Source organism: Coregonus lavaretus (assembly GCF_964263955.1).
Source record: "Coregonus lavaretus genome assembly, chromosome: 28".
Lineage (NCBI taxonomy): Eukaryota > Metazoa > Chordata > Actinopteri > Salmoniformes > Salmonidae > Coregonus > Coregonus lavaretus.
This window is the reverse complement of record NC_140015.1, coordinates 10,762,384-10,785,575: the sequence shown is the minus strand read 5'-3', so window position 1 is coordinate 10,785,575 and position 23,192 is coordinate 10,762,384. Positions and strand designations below refer to the sequence as shown.

The 23,192-nt window shown below is 47.0% G+C and overlaps 1 protein-coding gene across 2 annotated transcripts in view; it reads left to right on the top strand.

The window, feature by feature from the left end:
- LOC311103309 (1-phosphatidylinositol 4,5-bisphosphate phosphodiesterase delta-3-A-like) overlaps positions 1-22,880 on the top strand; it is a 45,912-nt gene extending 23,032 nt beyond the window's left edge. Inside the window, exons 2-15 of one of the 2 annotated variants that reach the window (XM_084144848.1) lie at positions 5,916-6,083; positions 11,934-12,162; positions 13,065-13,194; positions 15,682-15,907; positions 16,555-16,756; positions 16,912-17,056; positions 17,512-17,664; positions 17,922-18,062; positions 18,164-18,317; positions 18,555-18,671; positions 19,023-19,201; positions 19,425-19,560; positions 20,019-20,168; positions 20,261-22,880. In XM_084144848.1, coding sequence (XP_084000974.1) covers positions 5,916-6,083; positions 11,934-12,162; positions 13,065-13,194; positions 15,682-15,907; positions 16,555-16,756; positions 16,912-17,056; positions 17,512-17,664; positions 17,922-18,062; positions 18,164-18,317; positions 18,555-18,671; positions 19,023-19,201; positions 19,425-19,560; positions 20,019-20,168; positions 20,261-20,409 — 2,279 coding nt within the window. In that variant the 3' untranslated portion in view covers positions 20,410-22,880. Of the gene's footprint in view, positions 1-5,915; positions 6,084-11,933; positions 12,163-13,014; positions 13,195-15,681; positions 15,908-16,554; positions 16,757-16,911; positions 17,057-17,511; positions 17,665-17,921; positions 18,063-18,163; positions 18,318-18,554; positions 18,672-19,022; positions 19,202-19,424; positions 19,561-20,018; positions 20,169-20,260 lie in introns of those variants that run through there. The other variant, XM_084144849.1, reaches the window with a different exon arrangement.
- Positions 22,881-23,192: the final 312 nt, after the last annotated feature.

Here is a 23,192-nt window from a genome sequence, read left to right as displayed (position 1 = left end):
CTTGGCCCAAGGTTGAATCTGACGCTGCGGCATATGGAGGCCGCTTCCAGATCTGCTTCATTGATTACGACTGAAGACCAGGAGGAGGAAGTTGATGATGATGATGATGGTGTCCAGGGCAAATGCCTGTACATGATGAGATCAAGGGCAGGGACCACCACTGTTGAAGAGTCCTCCTTCACCCATGACACGATGTTCTTGCATTTAGCATGAGCCTCAACTATGGTGGACTGTAATGTAAAAGAACAGCCGGGAAAGATTGTTCTAAAATTGAACATTCAATTAAATCCACCGTCTGTCTACATTGTGATGTCTTTATTATCTAACCTGAATGCCACAACTTATTAAATAATGTTATTCTATTCAACTTCCTCCGACCTTGTTGTTGAGATATAAAGCCTGCTCACCAGGTTTCCATTGTCTAGACTCAAAGTGCTGACTCGCCAGCTCCTGGTACATTTACTGTAGTATTGTAATAGAATATCTATGCCAGGGATCGGCAACTTTTATGGGCGTGGGGGCCAAAAAAATCTGAACTCATCATGAGGGGCCGCAGTGGCTCGCGGGTCTTCATTCCCACATCCATACCCACACATGTAGTCTGAGTCGGCCCTTGCGTTTTGGGGGCCCCAAGCAACATTTTGTTGGGGCCTGCCCCCCACTCTGCCAGCAAATGATTTTAGCGGATCCCCTCTTGACAGTGGAGAGACAAAATTGAAGTTTTAGGGTTAATTTCCTGCAATTCTGCACATTTTGCCATGTGGCGTAGAGAAAATGTTGCCGTTTTAAAGCAAGTTTGCTGCAATTCTACACATTTTACCCTGGGGCAGAGAGAACATTTTGAAATTGTAGAACTACTTTCATGTAATTCTACTCATTTTGCCATGGGACACAGATATTTTTTTAAAAATATGATATCTGAGTGAGCGTGACTAACAAAATCAATGCCCCCTCCCCATTGCCCCCTCCCCATTCGACCATGATTACTACAAATTTAGATAGCTGGCCGCTAGACTAACTTACCCCCCAAAAAATGTTTTAGCTGACATGGGCTAATTGAGTGACTGTCAGTGACTGACATAGCAAGATAAAAACTGCTGAAGCAAAACCAAAATTGAAAACGGCACCTTGTGTATTCTACTATTCTAACTCTCAACAATAAGTTGAGACCCTGACTGAGTTCCATTCTTTTTTTTTATTGATCCGCGGGCTTACAAAAGGGGATCCACGGCCACCAGTTGCCCATCCCTGATCTAGACTGCATCCCAAATGGCACCCTATTCCCTATATAGTGCCCTGCTTTTGACCAGGGCCCATAGAGTTCTGATCAAAGGTAGGGCATATATTTGGGAAATGGCACCATTTGGGATGCACCCATAGTCTATTTTACCGTCTCCCTGATGTTAGAAAATTCCAGCGCTAACTCTAACTCACCCTTTCATGGATATTCTCAGTCGAAAGAATCCATTGCCTGCAAAAGGGATAAATAGATGAGTACTGTTAATTATTAAAACTATCTAACCCTTGACCTCTACGGGACTAGCCTATATACATGTACACCACAAACACACCCTCTGATTGGTTCTTTGGTCAGTTGCAGAACACACAGTATAGAGAATAGGAGGTAAGTATGGGGAAGACAAAGAGCTACCTACTTCTCATTCATCTCCTCCCCTGAGAATTCGAGTTCTGAGGAGGAGCTTCTCCGGGCCAAGGACAGGTTGTAATGAAAAGTCTGCTGTGGCTCCCATGTGTTAGATGGGCCGGCTAAGTCCTGATCAGCCTCCTGCATCTCACTCTCTGCTTCAGTCTCCTGTGACTGAGATGGGCCGGCTGACTCTGGATCAGCCTCCTGCATCTCTCTCTCTGCTTCAGTCTCCTCTGACTGAGATGGTCCGGCTGACTCTGGATCAGCCTCCTGCATCTCTCTCTGAGATTTTACATATCACCTTTCTCAACTCTCATTAATTAGCCTACATTATTTATCACTATATATCACCTTGGCGATCACCTTTACCCAATTACTCACTATTTCTGAATTTGGCAGATGGCAAGACTTATCTTGCCTTTTAAAATGTTTAATATAAAAAATATACATCTCTATTTAAAAAAATCTGAAAAACAAAGCCTACCTCAAATTCTTTCTTCTCCATATTATCTCCAGTTGTATCACATATTAATGCTTTTAAAAAATTATGATACAATTACATTGCAATAAAATGCGGGATAATACATTTTCAACCACCAACGACACCAACTTGATGACTGAATGAATAGTCAAATGTTATCTGATCTGTTTCGAACGTGATCACGTATGACGTAATAGATATACATCGCAGACGTAATTGTGCGGTAACTGCAACAGTCAGCAGGTAGCGGCAAAATCAACAATGAAAACAACAGATACCAGACTAGACCACTGAGCGTTACACACCATTACAGTCAAATCAATTCTGCCTCATAAAAAAAGTTGCTTCGCCTCGGGCCTCAGAACAGCCTTTTCGTGAGTTGTCACACAATAATTATCGGGTTCTCAGGCATTATTGCTTAAATGACAACAACAGATACCAGACTAGACACTATTCCAGTCAAATCAATTCTGCCTCATAAAAAATAAAAATCGGCCACCACAAGCAGACTTCATCCAAAATATGTAAAAGAAAATTGTTTCAAAGTGTGTTTGTAAAATGTAAGGCTCTGATATATATTTACACCTACGCCTGTTTCTTTGATAAAAAACAAACAAACAAACATGTACACCCACTTAAAAAACCCACCCACCCTTTGCAACAGATACCATTTTGGTTAATAATAATAATAATTAGTCTGCTGATATCAACCTTTGGTGTTGCTATGCTATATAATTAGCACTTCCCAATGTCTAGACTCGAATATTTGACAGCACATGTCGATATCACCATTAACTGTTGTGTGGCGCTAGAATGCACAAAAGAACATGGGTGATTAAAAGCAGGCAACATGTCAATCAATTTTTGACCTCATCCAAGCCCCACCCATTCACTGGGTAGCCTTTATAAACTAGCTCTCATCATCATCTCAGCCTTACTGATTTTGTCTCTGTCTTGAACGGTTGTGTCGTCACATGTAGAAAAGTTTGTCTTTTCTCGTCAGCAGATTCTGTGGGGATTTCCTGCTTCAGTACCCTGAATGTCAACCATGTTTCAGTGTTGCTCCTTTCAGGGGTTTGTATATAAAACAAAGTCCTATGTTTAGGCCCTAATTATGACAGCATGACCTGTGTTTGTGAGTTATGGAGGTGGTGCTTCCAAAGGACTGCTGTATGTATAAAGGTGAGTGAGTCGTCCCTGGAACGCCCACTGCTGCCAAGCCCTCAACACACAATACAACCACATAGCTTTAAATGGGTTGTGCTTGACTGGTTTGTTAGCATACCTGTTTTCTTCAGACTCATAACCCTCAGTTTTCATCCTGACATGATATTGAGTGTTATGAGTCCCTATCCTGCAAAATATACGTCACAGTCATTTTACTGTAATAGCATGATGAGGGAAGGCCAAAAAGGAGGGATATGGCTCATAGACTTCTACTTAAATTTACGACATGTCACGATCGTCAGGGAGAGACCAATGCGCAGCGTGATGAATGAACATGTTTACTTTATTAAATTAAAGCACGAACAAAACAACAAACGACTCGTAACGTCCACGGTGACAATGACCGAACAAAAACCCACAAACACAAAGTGAAAAACAGACAGTTAAATATGGCTCCCAATCAGAGACAACCAGCCAACAGCTGACACTCGTTGCCTCTGATTGGGAGTCACTAAGGCAAACATAGAAAACAACAAACCAGAACCCCCAACATAGAAATAAACCACATAGAATGAACACACCCTGGCTCAACATATAGAGTCCCAGAGCCAGGGTGTGACAGTACCCCCCCCTAAAGGCGCGGACTGCGACCGCGCCTCAACCAGAGAAAAATAGGGGAGGGCTGGGTGGGCACTCCTCCTCGGCGGCGGTTCTGGCTCCGGGCTTGCCCACCACCCTCCAATAAACCCCCCATAGCGCCCCTGGTCCGGTCTGGCCCCGCTGGCTGGAGCTGACCTGGACGTAGCAGGAGCGGCTAGCTTCAGCTCCGTTGGGGAGCAATAAAGCGGTACCTGATTTGGCACCGATGACCCAGGCACGGGTTGTGCCAGACTGACGACGCGCACCCCAGGCTTGGTGCGTGAGGCAGGAAAGGACCGGACCTGGCTGTCGATGCGCACCCCTGGCTTGGTGCGTGGAGCAGCAACGGGCCGGACCGGGCTGACGATACGCACCCCTTGCTTGGTGCGTGGAGCCGGAACGGGCCTCACCGGACTGATGACTCGCACCCCAGGCTTGGTGCGTGGAGCAGCAACGGGCCGGACCGGGCTGACGATGCGCACCCCTGGCTTGGTGCGTGGAGCAGCGACGGGCCGGACCGGGCAGACGATACGCACCCCTGGCTTGGTGCGTGGAGCCGGAACGGGCCTCACCGGACTGACGACTCGCACCCCTGGCTTGGTGCGTGGAGCAGCAACGGGCCGGACCGGCCTGACGATGCGCACACCTGGCTTGGTGCGTGGAGCCGGAACGGGCCTCACCGGACTGACGAAGCACACCACTGGCTTGGTGCGTGGAGGAGGAACGGGCCTTACCAGGCTGACGACGCACACCATAGGCTTGGTGCGTGGAGCAGGGACAGGCCGGACTGGGCTGACGAAGCGCACCACTGACTTGGTGCGGGGGCCAGGAACGGGCCGAGCCGGGCTGACGAAGCGCACCACTGACTTGGTGCGGGGAGCAGAAACGGGCCGAGCCGGGCTGACGAAGCGCACCACTGACTTGGTGCGGGGAGCAGGAACAGACCGGACCGTACTGGGGACACACACCACTGGCCCTACACCGGGATCTGGAACGGGCCGGGCCGGACCGGACTGGTAACACACCCCAGTACCTCTCGCCGTGCCTCTCTACCTTCCATCCCCTCTTCGACCAGTGGCCCCCGTAACCTGGCGGCCTCCTCTGCCAACCCGCTGGACCGCTCTATCGCGGCCTCCTGCTGCCCCGACGTCGTGAGCCCCCCCCTAAAAAATTTCTGGGGGTCTCTCCTCCCCGTGGGCCAGGCCTCTATCGTTCTCGCCCAACTCTCGCTCTTCTGCCCCCAATTCCATCCTGTTCCCAAGTCCATCCACTCTGCTCTTTACAAGGCTGGACCCAGTCGAGGTTGCCACGGAGATCTGCAAGCGATTCCCCTGGCGATGGCTCCTGGACACGCTGCTTGGTCCAGTTTTGGTGGGTTTTTCTGTCACGATCGTCAGGGAGAGACCAATGCGCAGCGTGATGAATGAACATGTTTACTTTATTAAATTAAAGCACGAACAAAACAACAAACGACTCGTAACGTCCACGGTGACAATGACCGAACACGGAACAAAAACCCACAAACACAAAGTGAAAAACAGACAGTTAAATATGGCTCCCAATCAGAGACAACCAGCCAACAGCTGACACTCGTTGCCTCTGATTGGGAGTCACTAAGGCAAACATAGAAAACAACAAACCAGAACCCCCAACATAGAAATAAACCACATAGAATGAACACACCCTGGCTCAACATATAGAGTCCCAGAGCCAGGGTGTGACACGACAGTAGAGCAGACAGACTGAACTCTCAATGAACTGCCAGTGGAGCTTGGTGTGGATGGCCTAACATTGAATTAGACTAGAGTGAATGACATAAGGACATGGAGGGTGTGTTCTGCAACAATGACACAGTGTCAGTGACATACCATATTACATCATACTGGAAAATCCACAGTGATACTGCACGTTACCTAAAAGTGTGTAACAGTGTATTTGACCTTAACCTTGCGCATGTGTGTGTTGTGTGTGTGTTTCCAGGGGTGCTGGATGATGAGGATGTCCGTGCGATGATGCGCGGTTCCAACATGGTGAAGGTACGCTCCCAGAGGTGGCAGAAGAGCCGCAGCCTGCGTCTGCTGGAGGACGGGGTCACCGTGTGGTGTGAGTCCACCAAGAGCTCCCGCAAGGCCAAGGCACAACAGACCTGTGAGTATACCATGGGGGACGGAGGGGTGGAGGGAGGGGCCAGAGGAGGAGGGGAAAGGCGAGGTATGGGGAAGGAGGAGAGAAAAGAGAGGGGTGGGTGTGGAGAGAAAGGAGGCATAAGAGAGGAGAAGGAGAAAGGATACGGATGTGGATTAAGGGAAAGGGAGGGGAGAAGGTAGGTGTAGATTTAGAAGAAGGTTAGGGAGTGAGCAGAAAAGAGGAGAGGAGTGGGGAAGGGGAGTGGTCACAAGAGGGGGATGTTTTGGTCTTTTAGATTTTCAGATTCTGAGGCTTTCGCGATAATTGGAAAGGAAACTTAACCGATATCAGATTAGGAGAAGTAGCCTTGCATGAAGGGAAGACTATCTATGGGAAAATAATAATGTATAAACAAACGAACAGGACTTCCACAAGCTGTTCTAGCCTCTTAGACCGGATTCAGTAGATTCATTTAGCCAGCTCTTTGTCCTAAGCCGTTTGTGCTTTTCATGTTGGCCAACAATAATGCCCTCTTTTCTACATTTCCCTTTAATTAATTAAAGGGATACTATGCTATGAGCCAGGAATAAAGTCAGATGCTATAACCTGTGTAATTGTATGATACAGGTAACTGCCAGAATAATGGAAACACTAGAGTAAATGAGGGATACAAAGTCTATTGAAAGCAGGTGCTTCCACACAGGTGTGGTTCCTGAGTTAATTAAGCAATTAACATCCCATCATGCTTAGGGTCATGTATAAAAATGCTGGGCAGGCCATTATTTTGGCTACCATGGCTATGCCCCCATAGGATGACAATGCCCCCATCCACAGGGCACGAGGTTTGGTGAGCATGAAAACGATGTAAACCATATGCCATGGCCGTCTCAGTCACCAGATCTCAACCCAATTAAACACTTATGGGAGATTCTGGAGCGGCACCTGAGACAGCATTTTCCACCACCATCAACAAAACATCAAATGATGGAATTTCTCATTGAAGAATGGTGTTGCATCCCTCCAGTAGAGTTCCAAGGTGCATTGAAGCTGTTCTGGCTCGTGGTGGCCCAACGCCCTATTAAGACAATATATGTTGGTGTTTCCTTTATTTTGGCAGTTACCTGTGTGTCACCTGTAGTAATGCATCCATATAGTACACACAGAAACTCCATACCTGCTGAAGGTTCACATCGGTGAACGACACAATCTGCATTAGAAACAATGCACAGTACATAGACTTGTTATCCGTTGGCCTCAACATATTGGCTTACCTCAGCTCGCTAATCATTTGCAGGCAATGGGCCGATCAGAAAGGGAAGCTGGCACATCATATGAGTGCTCTAATGATTACGATCCCCTTAAAGAAGAGAGAGGAAATGTTGGCAGTAATCCTAGATGTTTTGGCCCATTATACTGTGGGAACGCTATTTCTAATCATAAAGTTTTGACCGCTTCCCCTCTCTCATATGCACAGATACACATACTTGCACACACACACTCAAACGCACACACACGCACACACACACACATGCACGCACACACACTCACACACACAGTTTTGCTATCCTTGTGGGGACCAAATAATTGATTTCCATTTAACCGTAACCCTAACCTTAACCCCAAACCCCTAACCCTAAAACTATACCTAACTCCTAACCCTAACCCTAACCCTAACCCTAACCGTAACCCCTAAACCTAAACTAATTGTAACCCTAATCCTAAACCTAACCCCTAAGCCTAAATTAACCTTTTTCCTTGTGGGGACCGGCGAAATGTCCCCAATTGTCAGAATCTTCCTTGTTTTGATATCCTTGTGAGTTCTGGTCCCCACAAGAATAGTAAAACCAAAAACACACACACAAAGCTCAATGGTTTAAGGAGAAGGATAAGTGGGCAGCGGGTGAAGCGCTTGGAGTCCTCAGGTCTCCTAAACCGGTAGTAAATCTCAGTATAGTTTAATAGATCTACACCTACAGGGTTTGCCTCTCAGATTGCTCTTGAAATATCCCTCCGGTAAATGAGAGGCCATGGCTCTGGCCCCACTCCATGTTCCATAAGGCAAATATAGGGCTCCTCTGCCCTGCCCATAGGGATCTGATGACACAGCCTAATGATTGTTTTTGGCATGACAAAGGATGTGTGTGTGAGTGCGCGTGCGTGCACGCTTGTGTCAGATTATAGCCCTACCAAATGGGTAAACCTCTTTATGACTCCCAATTGCAGGGTTTGGCCTTACCAACTGCTACTACACTACTATAATTGAGATTGTCATTTAAAGAGTCTAAATATGTGTCACGCCCTGGCTCTGGGGACTCTTATACGTTGAGCCAGGGTGTGGATTTTTCTATGTTGTGTTCTAGTTCGTGTATATCTATGTTGGCCAGGGTGGTTCCCAATCAGAGGCAGCTGTAGCTTGTTGTCTCTGATTGGGGACCATACTTAGGCAGCCTGTTTGGCACAGTTTATTGTGGGATCTTGTTCCGGAAGGTTTGTGTTCAACCCAGGACTTCACGTATCGTTTGTTTTGTTGTTTTGGTTCGTGTTGTGTACTGCAATAAAGGAATGTACGCATATCACGCTGCGCCTTGGTCCGCTTCATCATGGAACGATCGTGACAATATGTCTCTGACACATATCATTTTATGAATTAGTGCTGGCGGTCCTTAGAGCTTTGGAGTTGCCAAAGTCAATCCGAATTTTTTTTTTTCATTTTTGAGTCATACTGTACAAACATATTATACTAGTGATCTAGATAACACGCATGCAAACACACTCACCTACACACAGAGTGGAAACATCACAGACAAGTTTATGTCCACTCAATTCCAAAGTCCAGTTAACGATTACAAGGTTTAAGAGGTGTTTTGTGACGGGTTATAAATGTCAAGGTCAGGAGAGTACATGTTAGCTCCCCATTAACATTGCATAGTGAATATGTAAACAATGCTATGTAACTGGATGTCTAGAATTAGAGCAATATTCAAAATTCTAAAAGTTGGCCGAACTCTCTAAATATACAGTGCCTTTGGAAAGTATTCAGATCCCTTGACGTTTTCCACATTTTGCTACGTTACAGCCTTATTCTAAAATGGATTAAAAAAGCGAACACAGGTTTGTAGAAATTTTGGCAGATGCATTAAAATAAAAACAGAAATACCTTATTTACATAAGTATTCAGACCCTTTTCTATGAGACTCGAAATTGAGCTCAGGTGCATCCTGTTTCCATTGATCATCCTTGAGATGTTTCCCCTACTTGATTGGAGTCCACCTGTGGTCAATTCAATTGATTGGACATGATTTGGAAAGGCACACACCTGTCTATGTAAGGTCCCACAGTTGACAGTGCATGTCAGAGCAAAAACCAAGTCATGAGGTCGAAGGAATTGTCCGTAGAGCTCAGAGACAGGATTGTGTCAAGGCACAGATCTAGGGAAGGGTACCAAAACATTTCTGCAGCATTGAAGGTCCCCAAGATCACAGTGGCATCCATCATTCTTAAATGGAAGAAGTTTGGAACCACCAAGACCCTTCCTAGAGCTGGCCGCCCGGCCAAACTGAGCAATCGGGGGAGAAGGGCCTTGGTCAGGGAGGTGACCAAGAACCCGATGGTCACTCTGACAGAGCTCTAGAGTTCCTCTGTGGAGATGGGAGAACCTTCCAGAAGGACAACCATCTCTGCAGCACTTCACCAATCAGGCCTTTATGGTAGAGTGGCCAGACGGAAGCCACTGCTCAGTAAAAGGCACATGACAGCCCACTTGGAGTTTGCCAAAAAGTACCTAATGACTCTATGACCATGAGAAACAAGATTATCTGGTCTGATGAAACCAAGATTGAACTCTTTGGCCTGAATGCCAAGCGGCACATCTGGGGGAAACCTGGCACCATCCCTACGGTGAAGCATGGTGGTGGCATGCTATAGGGGTGTTTTTCAGCGGCAGGGACTGGGAGACTAGTCAGAATCGAGGCAAAGATGAACGGAGCAAAGTACAGAAATCCTGCTCCAGAGCGCCACTGGAGGATGCGTTAAGGGTTAGGGGTTCTCTCTTTTCTGGAGAGACCTGAAAATAGCTGTGCAGCAACGCTTCCCATCCATCCTGAAAGAGCTTGAGAGGATCTGCAGAGAAGAATGGGAGAAACTCCCCAAATACAGGTGTGCCAAGCTTGTAGCGTCATACCCAAGAAGACTCGAGGCTGTAATAGCTGCCAAAGGTGCTTCAACAAAGTAGTGAGTAAAGTGTCTGAATACCTATGTAAATGTGATATTTCCGTTTTTGTTTTTTTATACATTTGCAAAAATATATAAAAACCTGTTTTTGCTTTGTCATTATGGGGTATTGTGTGTAGATTAATGAGGGGAAAAAACAATTTAATACATTTTAGAATAAGGCTGTAACCTAACAAAATGTGGGTCTGAATACTTTCCGAAGGCACTGTATGTCTCTGGATAAGGCCTCATGTACAGTAGGGTGAGAGGCCAGGTGGCTGGTGTGGGGGGTCAGGTGGTTGTGACGTTGTCTTCCCCCAACCAGGCCACCAGGCCACAGGCGGTGTTGCAGTATTACTTCAGTCACACTTGGCTAACGCTACAGAACAACGACAGGCCACAGGACAAAGGTAGGCTGACCACTTCAGCAGACAGCTACTGATAACACAAAAGCGTCAGGCGTCGAAGGTGTGTGTTTTGTTAAACACCCAAACACACAGGATTATTAACACACACACACACGCACACACAAATGCTGACTACAGGTGGTCTCAAGGGCCTTTGGGGTCTGGCACCTGCAGCTCAGCATGATCCCCTCTGTTGAGATGGGCTTTAGAGAATATGCACCGCACTTAACACTTCGGCTGTGCCAGTCTCACACACACACACGCACCACACTTTCCCCTACTCTCAGCATTGAAATGTCATCCTTGTCATGGAGCGATGGGCAGGAATGTGTCAGTGATTTTGAGGAGGTGGAGAAGTGGGGGCTGTTCAGCACAAAGAGGCCGTTGTCAGAAGAGACAGTTGTCTAGTGGCTGCCCATGGCCCCTGGCTCTGGCACAGTCAGCCCTGTGGCTGAGCCATCGTTGGTCTGTGTGTCACTATCGAAAGCTGATCCCAGTGTAGAAAGGCACTGCTAAATGTACTTAAATAACCAACTGAATGATTTGAAAGCTACTCCACAAACCCAATAGCTAGTCTTAGGTTTGAAACCTTCACCGGGCTCTATTCTGGATGTGGTACAGGGAGGGTAATGGGGTAGTAGGCTGGTGTTGTGTTGCTGGGTAGAGGGTCAGCCATCACGTGTAAAGCCCTGCCCATTCCCTCGTCCCCGGCATAGGTTTCACCACAGATGTTACTGTTAGAAATAAGAGCTGAAATAGATGCAAATCTCTCTAAAAGTCAATGAGATGGCGTTCTTCTGTCTTCCTTTATCTCTTTACACACACAAACACCTCATGGCATTGGGCTAAAGGTCCTGCCTACACTTGAGTGTCAGTTTGACTGCTGTGCCCTGAGTGTTGTGGAGTTGCTGGTTAAATTTGGAGCTCGTCATGCAGATGAATGTAGGCCTGAGTCGTAAACATATTCTGCCGCCGCAGCTGACACAGGTCTGTCTGTACAGGTCGTATTATTTAAGAGCCAAATCAGGACCCCAGCACCGAGATGCCATGTCAAACTGCTACGTGGGTGTTACCACACTCTCCCTAGAGTTCACAACCTTTCAGCTCCAAGCCTCCCTCCAAGTTCCACGTGTTTTGGTGCCCTGTTTGTATTCTGTTTATTCCTACACCCAGATTGATACAATTACTCTGTCTTTCTCTGTTTCTCCCACTGTTTCCTTTTCCACCTCCCCTCCCCAACATCTCTCTGTGCCAGTCTCAGTGACAGAGGTGGAGTGTGTGCGTGAGGGCTGCCAGTCTGAGGCTCTGCGGAGGCTATCTGGGTCGGTACCAGAGAATCAGTGCTTCACGGTGGTGTTCAGAGGAGCCAGGAAGAGTCTGGACCTCCTCTGCCCATGTGAGGAGGAGGCGAGGCACTGGGTCCGAGGGATCCGCACCCTGAAGGAACGCGTGGCCAACATGACCCAGAAGGAGAAACTGGATCAATATCCTTTACCCCCCGTGGCTCTTTGCTGCGCTGTGCCAGGCTGCCAGCCTTCGACCCAGAGTAAATATAGTGCAGGCTGGGCAGCCAGGATCGCTATGGTGACTGACTCTGAACATAACACTGTCACATGCACCATCCCGCATCCACAGCATACCTAAGATGTGCAGCAATGGCCCAGCAAAAAGCACTGTCTAAATATAGTCTGAATATCCTGTCAAACATGATCCCTTGTATAGCCGCTGGGTTGTTAGCGACACAGACACACTTGTGTAAAACGCAAAGCCATCTTTGTATCTCTGCTTATGTCACTGTTCATTTTCTGTTTACATGTGTGGAGTCATGAGAACAGATAGAGGAGTAGGTGCTCTGGGACATGTCCAGGCTAGTGCCTTGGCTTGTTATTGGGTAAGATTTGAGGTGCGGTTTTACACTGGCAGGGCCCAGCCATGTTTGCAGTAGACTGATAAAGACCAGCCTTGCAAAAGCTCTTATTGTTGTGTGTGTCCTGGAAGAAGGGGGTGTCATTTTGGCTCCTCTCTGTATATCAGCCCTGTGTTCTATTCCATTAGAGGCCTTGGAGGAGGCTTTTAGTATTATGACTTCAGATGGATGTTGGCATCGTATTCCATTTCATTTCCTGGTAGTTGAATTAGACACGGCTATACAATTGATTCCTGGATCGCTGTGAATTAAGAAATGATGAAATTGACCCTTACCCATAGTTGGATGTGGGCTGTAATGTGCCTGTATACAGTATGCATGTGCATCAACTCTGCCTGTATGTATATATGTGTTTTGTGTCTATAAATACTGTATATACCATAGTATGTACTTTTAAGGATGTGTTTAGGGTTAGGGGTTCGGTATGCTCCCCTGGTTGCTCTCCTTAACCCCCCACACCTGGATCCGTGGCTACCTGAAACGGGCTGATGAGAATGACGATGGGAAGATGAGTTATGACGAGGTCAAACGCCTGCTGCAGATGATCAACATAGACCTGAATGAACAGTATGCATGCTCACTATTCAAGGTGAGCACATACTGTATGTGTGTGCATGTGCGTTTGTGTGTAGGCGAGATGTTGTTGTTGGTTGAGGGCCATTGTTTATTCAGTATGCTGTGGAGTAGATTGGGGCTGCGTTTCACTCTCAGCCTGGAGTCTGTGTTAAATTACCAACCCAGTGGCAAGCCAACCAGGAGGCCCCTCGCTCTCTTTCTCACTCTCTCACTCACACACTCATACTCTCTCTCTCTCCTGCACTCTTCTCTCTACTGCTGTCTTTCTTTCTCCCCTGATGGTCTCGTCCTCCCCCATCTTCCCCTCTCTCCTTCTCTCATTCTCCCCCTCTCCCCTTCTCCCCCTCTCTCCCCTTCTCCCCCTCTCTCTCCTTCTCCCCCTCTCTCCCCTTCTTCCCCTCTCTCCTTCTCCCCCTCTCTCCCCTTCTCCCCCTCTCTCCTTCTACCCCTCTCTCCTTCTACCCCTCTCTCCCCATCTCCCCCTCTCCCCTTCTCCCCCTCTCTCCCCTACTCCCCCCTTCTCCCCCTCTCCCCTTCTTCCCCTCTCTCCTTCTCCCCCTCTCTCCCCCTCTCCCCCTCTCTCCCCTTCTCCCCTCTCTCCCCTTCTTCCTCTCTCCCCTTCTCCCCCTCTCTCCCCATCTCCCCCTCTCTCCCCTTCTCCCCCTCTCTCCCCTTCTCCCCCTCTCTCCCCTTCTCCCCCTCTCTCCTTCTCCCCCTCTCCCCTTCTCCCCTTCTCCCCCTCTCTCCCCTTCTCCCCCTCTCTCTCCTTCTCCCCCTCTCTCCCCCTCTCTCCCCTTCTCCCCCTCTCTCTCCTTCTCCCCCTCTCTCTCCTTCTCCCCCTCTCTCTCCTTCTCCCTCTCTCCCCTTCTCCCCCTCTCTCTCCTTCTCCCCCTCTCTCTCCTTCTCCCCCTCTCTTCTCCTTCTCCCCCTCTCCCCTTCTCCACCTCCACAGCCTGGATTCTGTGTTCAATTACCAACCCAGTGGCAAGCCAACCAGGAGGCCCCTCACTCGCTTTCTCACTCTCTCACTCACACACTCACTCTCTCTCTCCTGCACTCTTCTCTCTACTGCTGTCTTTCTTTCTCCCCTGATGGTCTCGTACTCCCCCTTCTCCCCCTCTCTCCCCTTCTCCCCCTCTCTCTCCTTCTCCCCCTCTCTCCCCTTCTCCCCCTCTCTCCCCCTCTCTCCTTCTCCCCCTCTCTCCCCTTCTCCCCCTCTCTCCTTCTACCCCTCTCTCAACTTCTCCCCTTCTCCCCCCTTCTCCCCTTCTCCCCCCTTCTCCCCTTCTCCCCCTCTCTCTCCTTCTCCCCCTCTCTTCCCTTCTCCCCCTCTCTCCTTCTTCCCCCCTCTCTCCTCTTCTTCCCTTCTCTCCCCTTCTTCCCCTCTCGTCCCTTCTCCCCCTCTCTCCTTCTCCCCCTCTCTCCTTCTCCCCCTCTCTCCTTCTCCCCTCTCTCCTTCTTCCCCCCTCTCCACTTCTTCCCTTCTTCCCCTCTCTCCCATTCTTCCCCTCTCTCCTTCTTCCCCCTTCTTCCCCTCTCTCCTCTTATTCCCCTCTCTCCTCTTATTCCCCCTTCTTCCCTTCTCCCCCTCTCTTCTTCTCCCCCTCTCTTCTTCTCCCCCTCTCTTCTTCTCCCCCTCTCTTCTTCTCCCCCTCTCTTCCCTTCTTCCCCTCTCTTCCCTTCTTCCCCTCTCTTCCCTTCTTCCCCTCTCTCCCATTCTTCCCCTCTCTCCTTCTTCCCCCTTCTTCCCCTCTATCCCCTTCTTCCCCTCTCTCCCCTTCTTCCCCTCTCTCCCCTTCTTCCCCTCTCGTTCCTTCTCCCCCTCTCTCCTTCTTCCCCTCTCGTTCCTTCTCCCCCTCTCCACTTCTTCCCCTCTCTCCTCTTCTTCCCCTCTCTCCTCTTCTTCCCCTCTCTCCTCTTCTTCCCCTCTCTCCCATTCTTCCCCTCTCCCCTTCTCAAATTATCAGGCAGCCAGTCATTTCTCCATAGTTAAGGATTACTGCTAGCTAAGTCTCTCAGCTCTCCTCTCTGTTAATGTCAAGTTGTTTTCCTGCTCCTTCCTTCACCATGTGATCTCCTTCTCCAACCCTGCCCAGCCCTCTCCTCAGAGACTGAATATCAAACCAACAGTGTGCAGTGCAGTAATGTGTGGAGTGTATGTTTGTCTATATGGTATGAATTATGGGAGTGGACAGGGTAGCTGGGCACTTCCATAACAAATCAGTGCACCCCCATAGATTTGATAATATAAACATGGCTCACCTATAAGAATTGAAGATATTAACTTTGATCCAGCCCGCTGTTTTTAGGGAACCCCTTTGAAAATGTGTGGAGGGGTTGTGTATGTGAAAGTATTTTAATCAGATCAGCCCTAACCAAAGTCTCTCTGTCTGTCCGTCTGTCCATTCGCCCATCTGTCTGTCTCTTTGTCCCTCCCTCTCCTCTGTCTGTCCCTCATTTCCCTCTGTCTGTCCTCTGTCTGTCCATCCGTCCCTCTCAGAAAGCTGACCGGTCGTGTGACGGCCGTCTGGACCACGTAGAGATCGAGGAGTTCTGCAGGGAGCTGATGAGGCGGCCAGAGCTGGACGCGGTGTTCAGACACTACTCTGGTAACGGCTGTGTTCTGTCCACCGCTGAGCTGAGAGACTTCCTGGGAGACCAGGGGGAGGACGCATCACTGATCCACGCTCAGAGCCTCATCCGCACCTACGAGCTCAATGACTGGGGTAGGCCGAAGAAACACTGAACATCATTTTAGCCATGGATTTTTATAACTTTACATTTTAGTCATTTAGCAGACGCTCTTATCTAGAGTGACTTACAGTAGTGAGTGCATACATTTTCATACTTTTTTCATACTGCATTCCTTACATTCACTGTGCTTTTATTTATCTGAATGTTGTATGTATTTATATTTTACATATTTAATTGCTGCAAATTCAGGGCCAGTTCTGCACCTGACTTTATGTTTCCACAATCATACGAGCATGTCTATACCTGTCTATGCCTGTTCATAATCCTCACAAAAGGTATATGATTTGATATGCTAACTGTGCCACTAGAGATCCTGGTTCGAATCCAGGCTCTGTCGCAGCCGGCCGCGACCGGGAGACTCATGGGCGGCGCACAATTGGCCCAGCGTCGTCCAGGGTAGGGGAGGGAATGGCCGGCAGGGATGTAGCTCAGTTGATAGAGCATGGCGTTTGCAACGCCAGGTTTGTGGGTTCGATTCCCATGGGGGGCCAGTATAAAATAAATAAATATATATAAATAAATAAAAAATGTATTCACTAACTGTAAGTCGCTCTGAATAAGAGCGTCTGCTAAATGACTAAAAATGTAAAAAAATGTAATGTGCCACTCCTCCCTGCAGCCCAGAAGAACCAATTCATGACTCAGAATGGCTTCACCATGTACATGCTGTCCCTGGAGAACGATGTGTTTAACCCTGACCACGCCAGGGTGCACCAGGACATGACCAGACCCCTGGCCCACTATTTCATCTCATCCTCACACAACACCTACCTCACCAAGGATCAGGTCACCAGTGCCAGCAGTGCCGAGCCATACATCAGGTTTGAATACACACACATGCACACACACAAACACACATATGAATGCTCATAGACACACACACATAAACACACATGCACACACGCATATGCATGCACACGGGCATACCCACAAACACACACACACACACCCTAAGAATATGCACTGTGTGAACCAGAGCTCTGAACCAGGGCTGTCGCTGTGTGGAACTGGATTGTTGGGACGGGGACAAAGGAGAGCCTGTCATCTATCATGGACACACCCTTACTTCTAAAGTGCCCTTCAAAGAGGTAATCGAGACCATCGCCCAGTATGCCTTCAAGGTGAGCAAATTAATTTTTTAATGAAAAGTAAATAAATAATGAGTGAGCACACCTGGCCTGTAAGACTATCTTAGTGGGTTGGGGGGATGGTGGACAGATGGTTGTGTGGTTTATAGGGAGGCCAAATGTTTCACCTTAACCAACATGCCCATATGTGACTCTTTATGGAAAGCAAAGTATTCCTCATCTAAACAAAATAGAGTTAACAAGTAAATAGCAGCAGGCCAATGGAAGAAAACACATCTAGACTGTTAACTTTCTGCCTCTGCTGACGTTCAGTTCAAGCTACAGTCAATATCTTGGCTCAGAGTCTAATAAGACTATAGGCTGTCCAACAGCTTCTTGGCCTCAGTGTAGTCCAGAATACACCCTGGCTTATTACCTAAGGAGCTTATGGTTTCTCTTACATTTGAATGAGTGGCCTCTTATGAACCAACCCTTGTTTTTTCCCGTAGGCCTCCCCGTACCCCCTGATCCTGTCCCTTGAGAACCACTGTACGGTTGAGCAGCAGGCGGTCATGGCCCGACACCTGCGCACCATCCTGGGCGAGAGGCTGCTCACCAAGCCCCTCAACAACCAGCCTCTGAAGGACCTGCCCTCTCCTGAGGTACGACACACACCCCTGTCCCCAGCTCTCTACTCACCCCTGTCCCCAGCTCTCTACTCACCCTTGTCCCCAGCTCTCTACTCACCCCTGTCCCCAGCTCTCTACTCACCCCTGTCCCCTTCTGTCTAAGAAACCTGTTGTCCTTTTCTGCTCTCTCTCCCATCCCTCGCATGTTTACGGAACGATTGTGGAATATTAACAGGAATGTTAACATATGCTTTTCAGTGTTTTGAAGCATCTTTGTCTTGCCTCTGCAGGAGCTGAGGGGTCATATCCTGGTGAAGGGGAAGAAGGATGTTCATCACCTGAGCCAGCTGGGGAAGACCAGCAGCTTTGATACCAGCTCGGACGACGAGGCATCAAGCAGCAACAAAAAGGACAAAAAGGACCCTGCCAAGGTGCTACACATTTACCTTTCATGTGACTGAGACGGCACTGTAAGTCTACAGAAATTGATTAGGAACATATTTCTCATGTGCACTCTGTGTTGCTGGCTCAGGCGGTCTCATCTAAGCTGAGCCCAGAACTGTCTGAACTGGTGGTGTACTGTCGAAGTGTCCCCTTCCGCGGGTTCCAACACTCCGCCCAGAAAACACCCGATGAATTGTCATCCTTCAATGAGAATGACGCCCTCAAACACATCAAGGACACAGGCAAGGGGCTTTGGAAGACATAACTCGAACAGAACAGTTTTCTGTGAATCAGTTGCTGTTGAGATCCTATAATGACTCATAGTTCTTACTGGCACTGTAGTTGTAGAGAAAGTCCTTGTATACACAGGTGCATTTGTGCATCATGTTGTTGTGCATATTTGTGTGTGTGTCTGTCTTTTTATTTGCGTTTGAGGTATTGTGATGGATCTCTTACCCACTCCTCTCATCACCTTCCAGGAAAGCTGTTTGTCAGACACAACAGCAGGCAGCTGAGCCGGATCTACCCCTCCGGGCAGCGGCTCCAGTCCTCCAACTACGACCCCCAGGATATGTGGAACGGCGGCTGCTCGATGGGTTAGCACTCTGGGCTGGAGGGGGGTGGGAGGTGGGGGGTGGGAGGTGGAGGGTGGGATGGAGGAAGGAGTTGGTACAAGTGGCTCATTTATTTAACATTATCTAGCCTGGAAGTCCCTGGAGATGGAAAGCTATTTTACATTGGGCCTCCTCTGAGAGCATTGCAAATGTTTGGTATGAGCCTCCTATTCCTCACTCCTCTTGTCATAATAACTAACCTCACATTGCTTCCTGGTAAAGTGTGTTCTGTTGTTCATGTGTTGCGGTATGTTGTTGTTGTCTCTTTTCACACTCCTGTCTGTCCTCTCTCTCTCCCTCTCCCTCTCTCTATCTCTCTTTCTCTCTCTGCAGTGGCTCTGAATTTCCAGACTCCAGGGGAGCAGATGGATCTGAACCAGGGCCGCTTCCTGCCTAACGGCCGCTGTGGATACATCCTCAAACCCAGCTTCCTGTGCAGCCCCAGCTCCAACTTCAACCCAGAGATCACAGGAGGCGGGCCAGGTCACATCCCCACACAGCTCACCATACGGGTGAGAAACCTGCTGAGAATCAGATTCTGTTGTGGTGGTGTATATGTGGTAACTGCCTTGTTGGAATAGTAGTGCACATTTTAGTTAGCAGTGGTATGGAAACAGACCAAGGTAGTAAACTACTTCACCTTATTAGTCATTTTGTAAAATCATTTGAATAATTTTCATACTAGAATTTTATATACAAAGTCACAAAAAGTAATTAGGGGGATTTTGTGTTCAGATAATATCAGCACAGCAGCTTCCTAAGATCAACACAGACAAGCCCAACTCCATTGTGGACCCGCTGGTGTGGGTGGAAATTCACGGGGTGGCCATTGATAATTCCAGAGACAAAACCCACCGAATCGACAACAATGGTAACCTTCCACTCATCTAGTGCACATCTATTATACTCCCCTTAAAGAAATGGATAACAAGGGTTGTATACACCCTTGAGTTCACAAATGAACCATATTAGAAATATAATTAGAAGAGCATAATAGTACTAGGAACATTTGACATTTTACCATGAATGAACATAAGTATTCCAGGGCACCTGTATGACTCCCACCACCCACGGCACTATTCCAGACAGAAAATTGATCAGGAACATTATTCCGCACTCCCATATTTATCTTTACCATAATGATGATGAAACATGATAGATACCCCAGCTACTCCATTATCTTTGCTCAATGCAGTTATTCTGAGACATGCGAGTACCAGAAAATGATACTTCTCGTATAGAGCTCCATTATCCCGGTCAGTGGAGTAGTTTCAGGCTGTGAATGGTGGTGGATGGCAGTGTCTGACAGCTCTCCTATGCCCCCTGCAGGTTTTAACCCACGCTGGGACAGCACTTTGAGCTTCCAGCTGCAGGTCCCTGAACTGGCCCTGGTACGCTTTGTAGTGGAAGACCATGACCACAAAGCCAAGAACGACTTTGTGGGCCAGTACACCTTGCCCTTCACCAGCCTCCGCACAGGTACTAGGAGACTGTCTCTGTATTGTAGGGGTGTTTGTGGAGATAGTGTGTCTGTGTGTGACACTGACACCAGTGACTCTATTTTTCTCTAGGTTACCGCCATGTCCACTTGCTGAAGGCAGATGGCTCCAGCCTCTCTCCTTCCACCCTGTTCATCCATGTCAAGGTGTCCCGTAAGGGGGTCCCCATCAAGACTGTGTCCGAGCGCATGGCCTTGGCCAAGAGTAAGGGCAAAGCATGACCCCCATCTACCTGAACTAGTGCCACACTTATCTGAGAAGCGTCATGCTTATTTCATCTTGGGGAGGGGAAAGTCTCCCTAATTGGGGTGAAAAGGACAAGCTGCTGCCTGCCTATGTCCCAGTGCTCATCTCATACACCCAATTTAGAGTTGGCAGGACCTATAAGGCTCCCTGGCTACAGAGGGGAAGACATCAGTCCTCCTCAGTCAAACCTGGATGGAAGTCTTGCCGAATAGTGTTGGCTGTTGCTGTTGTGAGAGTATTCTGTACTCTGTCGTCAGTGCATTCAGAGTGTTCGTGTCTGTTTCCATAGAGACATGACTCTGGTGCTGACCTGTTTTACACCAGAACTCTACCTGGCAGCCGTCTGCTTATTATGAAGCCGATAGAGTTTTTATTTCACTCAAAGCCATGTCTGTGTCCTGGAGTCCCTGGAGCAGATCATTAAGACGTTTCCCAACATTCTTTACATATTTAAAGCTCTTTGAGTACCTCAGTTGGTAGAAAAGCGCGATATAAATCCAATCAATTATTATTACTTTTTTACTATTACAGAATATTATGTTTGTAACTTATAAAAGCGTTTTATCAGGGAAAGACTTGTAGTTGAGCACCTTTTTCCAGGACAACGATAGTGTTATATGACTAAATTTTATCGGTCAATGATGTCTAGCTAGGTGTTGTGGTATTGGTCTGTCACACCTGGCATGACACAGTCCAAAATACTGAATGAACGCCTTAACCTTAGTGACATAATTTATACATTAATGTTTTTGTAATGTGTTTGCAACAAATTGTGTTTGTTGCAATTTATGAAACACACTTCTTTCAGTGTGCAATTGCTGATAGAAGTTTTTAGATTATATTTAACATTGTTGTAAAATGGTATATTCTAATGTAGTTACAGTATTCTAATTCTCTCAGTAAAATGAATTCCTTTGCATACTGTATGTACTTTCTCTGACACTAACTTCCTTTAGCTTAATAAAATGGGCGGCGCACAATTGGCCCAGCGTCGTCCAGGGTAGGGGAGGGAATGGCCGGCAGGGATGTAGCTCAGTTGACAGAGCATGGTGTTTGCAACGCCAGGGTTGTGGGTTCGATTCCCACGGGGGGCCAGTATTTAAAAAATAATATGTATTCACTAACTGTAAGTCACTCTGGATAAGAGCGTCTGCTAAATGACTAAAATGTAAATGTAAATGTAAAAACAGCATCAAAGTCACAGAGGGTCAAACCGAGACTAATGCAATTAACCATGATTATATTGTATACGTATAATTGAAGTATTAGCTTTCATGAATTTCCCAGGTCAGTTTTCATTTCGATGAAGTAATACATAATGCACTAGTAGAATGTATTGTTGCTGGACTTTATTATTTGTATTATTTCGTCTGGTCATCTAAATTTTAATTCAAAGTCACTTTAATTTTGAAAACCAGCAAATGGTTTTGACGGTTTAAAATACTGTATTTGCACGTGCCTGCCTTATTTCAATGGAAAGAGCTGTTAGTATTATCTATTGTAGTTGCTAAGACAGTATATACGTGCCTGTTTACCTGTGTCTCTTTCATTGTGTACTTTGTTGTGACTTATATCTGTGGGCTGCCCACAGTGGGCATCAGATTCATATGGGCCAGTGTTAAATCCAGCCACCAGATCTGAAAGGTCTCCATTTAACAACCAAAAGCATTTCAATCCAAACTTTGAAGATAGTGTGTCTTTATAGTGCTATAGAAAATAATAATTTCCCTGCGCTTCAGGGGCAATATTCTCATTGACATTAGTATAGTAAGTGACATTAGTACAGTATTTATTTGGCTGTCTGCTTCATTAATCTCACAAACTGGTTTGTATTGTACTGAATGAGAAGAGAGGAATATTATTTTAACAGTAAGTGTGAAAGCCAAGAGAGCATGTTCAGTTTTTATAAAAACTATTTTAACCCCATTGTGCCCTTCTGTATTTTCAATTCTGGCATACTATTTAAATGTATTTGTGCTTGAATGGTGTCTGTGTGAGAAAACAGATTTATTTTTTAGGGAAGTGAAGTGAAGTAGGAGGAAGTATGCACAACATACTGACACACAACACACACAGGGGGCCTCCTTCTGCCATATAAATTAGTAGTATAAACGTCTAGTCAGTCTGTAGTGGTGGATTCATTGGAGAACATCAAACTATCACAACTCATTTAATATCAGTGTAGATGATTAAACCCCCATTTGTAAGTTTTACTCTTTTCACTTATCCAAATGTTGTATGAGTAATGCGAAATCAAAAGACAGAAATCAATGCATCATATGATCATACCCAGGTCAGGTGACAAGATTTGTTGGCGCCCCCATGCGGTCTATGGTTGGCACATATCAACAGAGGTGAGTCCATAGGAATGAATGGAATTCTACAGTATTTCAATAAAAAAATGTAAGGACCAAATTACATGTATTTAAGTATTTTTGTTTTTGTAGTGGGGACAGTAACATTAATACTTTGTAAAAACGATTCTTTAAGGAAAATGTTTTTATTAAATTGTTTCATTTTTTTATTTTTAGCTCACATAATGTAATTTTAAAGTATGCATTAAGGTGTCTGTAATAGAATAAACCTTGCAAAAACAAATGTAGACATTATTTAAATGCATTTCTATAGCTTCCAAAATATGTTTTGCAACGCTGCCAAGATGGAGGCGCGGTGGCTTCAAAACATCGCCCCCTGTCGGTCAACTAGTGTATATATAAATCATTGGGTGAGTCACAACTATGTGACATTGTTTAATAGA